This window comes from Onychomys torridus, chromosome 11, assembly GCF_903995425.1.
Source record: "Onychomys torridus chromosome 11, mOncTor1.1, whole genome shotgun sequence".
Classification (NCBI taxonomy): Eukaryota; Metazoa; Chordata; class Mammalia; order Rodentia; family Cricetidae; genus Onychomys; species Onychomys torridus.
This window is the reverse complement of record NC_050453.1, coordinates 22750684-22754748: the sequence shown is the minus strand read 5'-3', so window position 1 is coordinate 22754748 and position 4065 is coordinate 22750684. Positions and strand designations below refer to the sequence as shown.

General features: G+C 51.0%; 1 protein-coding gene across 1 annotated transcript; it reads right to left on the bottom strand.

Annotated features, from left to right (window-relative positions):
- Positions 1–3208: 3208 nt before the first annotated feature.
- Nhlh1 (nescient helix-loop-helix 1) lies at positions 3209–3610 on the bottom strand. The gene has a single exon (XM_036201956.1). It carries the CDS (start codon positions 3608–3610, stop codon positions 3209–3211), a length of 402 nt encoding a protein of 133 aa, XP_036057849.1.
- Positions 3611–4065: the final 455 nt, after the last annotated feature.

The following is a 4065-nucleotide window of genomic DNA, read 5'->3' as shown; positions in this document are numbered from 1 at the left end:
GTCTACAGAGCTAGTCCAGGACAGGCTCCAAAGCTACAGAGAAACCCTGTCTCGAAAAAACAAAAAAACAAACAAACAAAAAAAAACTATTATCCCATAGCCTGTACTCAGTGGTCATGGTTCAACGTCTGGAGCCACATAGGACATCCATTTTTGTTTCTTCATTTAGTATTTGAAGATGAGGATGGTTTTACCTCTAAATCTACTCTTTGCTTGCTTTGGTTTTGAGGCAGGCTCTCACATATCCCAGGGTGGCCTCAGCTGTACCTGAGAATAACTTTGATCCAACTGCCTCCCCCTTCCAGTGCCAGGGGTAGAGGTGTGCAGTCAACCCCTTTTATGCAATGCCAGGGAAGCCCAGGTTTTCATGCATGCTAGGCATGCACTTTCTCAACTGAACTGCCCCTAACTATACTATAAATATAATATATATACTCTAGCCCCTAAATACACTTTTATCAAGAGAGACATCCTTCCTCCCACACACACCCAGACCCCCCTCCGGCCCCGTGGTGGTAGAGCATTTGCCTACAATGTGTGAGACCTCGGGTCCCATCCTCAGCAGCATCGAACCAAATATGAAATGAAAGTCCCAAATGTATCTTCTGTTTTCATTGTAGAGAGATCTCCAGACCTTTCGCCTTCTTGACCATTCAATGGGTCTCTCCGTTTTATCAATGTTCCTGTTTAAAATAGGAGATCCAAAAGAGCATCACCTGTCAGGCTGGGTCATTTTAGGGAGGCCAGATATCTCGGTAAACACCTGTAATTCCAGCTCCAGCACTTGGGAGGTTAGCAGGTGGAAAGATCTCAATTAAGATTGTCCTAGGCTGTGTGTCAAATTTAAAGTTGGCCTGAGCTGCATGAGACCCTGTCTTCCATCGACCCACGTGTCCCCCAAAAAGAAGCCATATCTAAGTCTGAGTCTTAACTGTGTCCCTAATAGTTGTGACTTTGGGCAAGGTGCTCCCTGACTCTGGGCTGACATGTCTTTATACATTGATTTCAGGATCAGTTCTAGAATCCCTCTGATGCCAGCTCAGCACACACACACACACACACACACACCCCGTTCGTGTTTTCAGGCAGGAGCCCAGGCTAGACTTGAATCCGTGACTGCCTGCCTCAGCCTCACAAACCCGGCCACTCAGCACTCTATTTTTTATTTTTTATTATTATTTTTTTAATCCCTTTCCTCGCTCTCTCGGTATCCTGTCCTCCATCATGCTCCATCTTGTACCTAATGCTGGGGAACACAGAACAGACAAAGTCCTGAGGTTCTAAGTAATGTTGACCTAAGCCTGGAGATGATAAAAGAAAAGACAATGGCTCGATTTTATACCATGGCTTTCGCCAACAGCTTGGACCTACAGACACCGGTTTCACTTGGGTTCTATGGGGACACTCAGCTGCCTTCTCTCAAGACCATAGTGAGAAGGACCTGAAAAACAGAAAGTGTCAGTGAACGCTAAAATGGAATCTCTGGTAGGAGCCCTGGGGCCTCTACCTTCTCTGTAACCCCTCTTCTCTGTCTTCATTTATTTACCCCACCAAGCTTTCATGATACAGACACTCTAAAGAGGCTTCAATGCCTGGGACCCTCACTATCCACCTTCCGTAATCTTCAGGCCAGCTTCCCAACACAAAGGAGCCACAGCCATACCTGGTACTAGATCGAGGTCACTTTAATTTTTCTTTTTGTAAGAAATTAGGAATGCAACCAGAGAGAGACTTACACGCAGGACACCAGACACAGATCCTGGGGCCTGCTCTTGGTGGTATTGGAAAAAGCAGGGCTGGTAAGAGGAATGGAGATGGATAGACAGGACTGGAGTGGGATTGTCAAGGGGCTGAGAGAGGACACCCAGAAGGGGAGGGGTTGAGGGAGGGGCTCTATTCCAGAGGAAAGGGGGTGGGAACAGATGGAGCTGAGGAAGGGGTGCTGGTATGGTGGGTGAAGGGATTCCCCACACATACCTGCCTTGGAGAAGGAGCAAGAAAAGGAAAGAAGTTACCAGGGAGAAAGGAGGGTCCCAGCTAGAGCTAGCTGTGGGGAGCCCCCTCATCATACCCCAAAGTGCATAACTCAGTAATAAATAGTAATATTTATAAATAAATAAATAATGAATAAATAAATAAATACGTAAATAAATATCCTTGTAGAGCTAGGAGTTTGGCCTGAGGGTGGATGGAGCATAGAAAAGCAGTGAGTTCATTTCTTCTACAGCGATTCTAAGGCCCATCGACTCAGAGGGCTACAAAGGGCAGGTGGGGCTCAGCAGCATGGGCGGGGCACCTTCCTTCCCGTGTCTGCTTAAGAAAGGAAGGGGGGAAAGTGTAATAAGGCCCTAGAGCATGCACAGGGGCAGTAGCAGGCATCCCCTTGCCTCTGAGGGAGGAGCTGATGGAGTTTGCATGTTTTCAAGGTCTGCTGGGATTGGAAGCAGCTGCAGCTGAGTGCCCCACCCAGGGCCTGGGCGTTCTGCACAGTGCCCTGGGCTGTTTGAAGATGTCTTTCTCATCCCAGGACTGAGGTTTTCCTTTTTCTAGCCTCCACCGGGAAAGGGAGAAAATTGGACTGGCAGAAGTGAGAAGGGACAGGGGAGTGGCCAGACCGCTCCAAGAAGGCAAGGCACTCGCTACCAAGTAAGAGCTGAGGTCTGTATAGTCTAAGCCTCAGGAACAAGATAGACAAGGAAAGGACGACGTTTTCTATAACTCCTGGCTACCCTGGAGTCACCTCACTCATCTCTCTGTGTCCCAAGAGCCCATCCCTCCCCCAAGCATGGCTAGAGAAGTCTGGGACTTAGGAACCCACTCCCCTCTCTGCCGCTGGTCACTTCCCCTTCTGAATCGGAATCAATCCCACCATTGCCAGAAAGAGAATCTAGGTCTAGCATCTCTGAAAACTCGGACATAGAGCAGAGGAGGCAGCAGCTGATTAGAGGCTGAGGCTAGTGAATTCAGCAAGGACTCCATTCTGACCAATCTGGCAAGCGGCTTTGACCAGCTAGGCCCTAACAACTCTCTGAAAGAACATGAGAACATGCCTGGGTCAATGAAAAGAAACTGGCCTTCAAGACCAGAGGCATGGGCCTGGTCCTCTGGGATGGGAAGGAGATGGCCATTCTAAGTAATGCGTGGTGACTAGGGGCTCAGGAGAGGCCCCGGGAGGAGGGGAGAATCCAGGGCCGGGGGCGGGCTGAGTTCAGACGTCCAGCACGTGATTCAGGTAGGAGATGTAGCAGATGGCCAGACGCAGGATCTCAATCTTGGAGAGCTTCTTGTCTGGAGGCAGAGTGGGCAGCAGCTTGCGCAGCTCGGCAAAGGCCAGGTTGAAGGCTTCCACGCGGATGCGCTCCCGCGTGGCGTGAGCCGTGCGGTACTTGGCCGTGGCGCGGCGCCGGCGCCTGCGCTCCTCACGGCTCAGGTGCTGCAGGTCTTTGCGGCCCGACTCTCCGAGCTCCGAGCTCCTGACCTGACCCACTCCGGGATCCCCCGACCCAGCACCATCCGGGCCCGGCCCACCCCCACAGTCGCTAAAGCCCGACTCGGTCTCCGAGTGGGTGGGAGGCAGGTCCAGCTCCATGGTGTCGGAGTTGAGCATCATGATGAAAAGCCCCCGGCCTAGTGAAAGCCGGATCACCTCCCTACCCCTCCCTCCCTCTCCGAGCTTGGAAACGGGCTGTAGGAGAGGCTGGAAGGGCCTGGAGTGCTGGGGTCTGCCACTGAGCTCAGGGAAGCAGAGTCACTTCAAGGTTCCATGGTCAGGATTCCAGCCTGGAGCCTGAAACAGAGGAGGGGAATTAAGGATTGACCGCTGAAGGGATGGAAGAGTTGACAGCCGAAAACTTGGCGTCAGGGCTGTCCAAAGCGAAAGAGCCCAGCGGGTGGAAAGGAGTGGGAGGAAAAGTAGAGGAAAGAGAAAGTACTAGAAAAGACACACGGTAGGCAAGCTAACACTGAACAGGAGAGCTGAAGACCTAAAACCGCTCAATTCCTAGAAGAAAACTGAGGGAAATCTGTCGAGACACTGGACTTGGCAGTCATTTCTTGAATATGAGA

What these genes read in the sequence shown, in the direction of transcription:
- Nhlh1 (XM_036201956.1), bottom strand. Translation starts at nt 3,610, where the DNA reads ATGATGCTCAACTCCGACACCATGGAGCTGGACCTGCCTCCCACCCAC.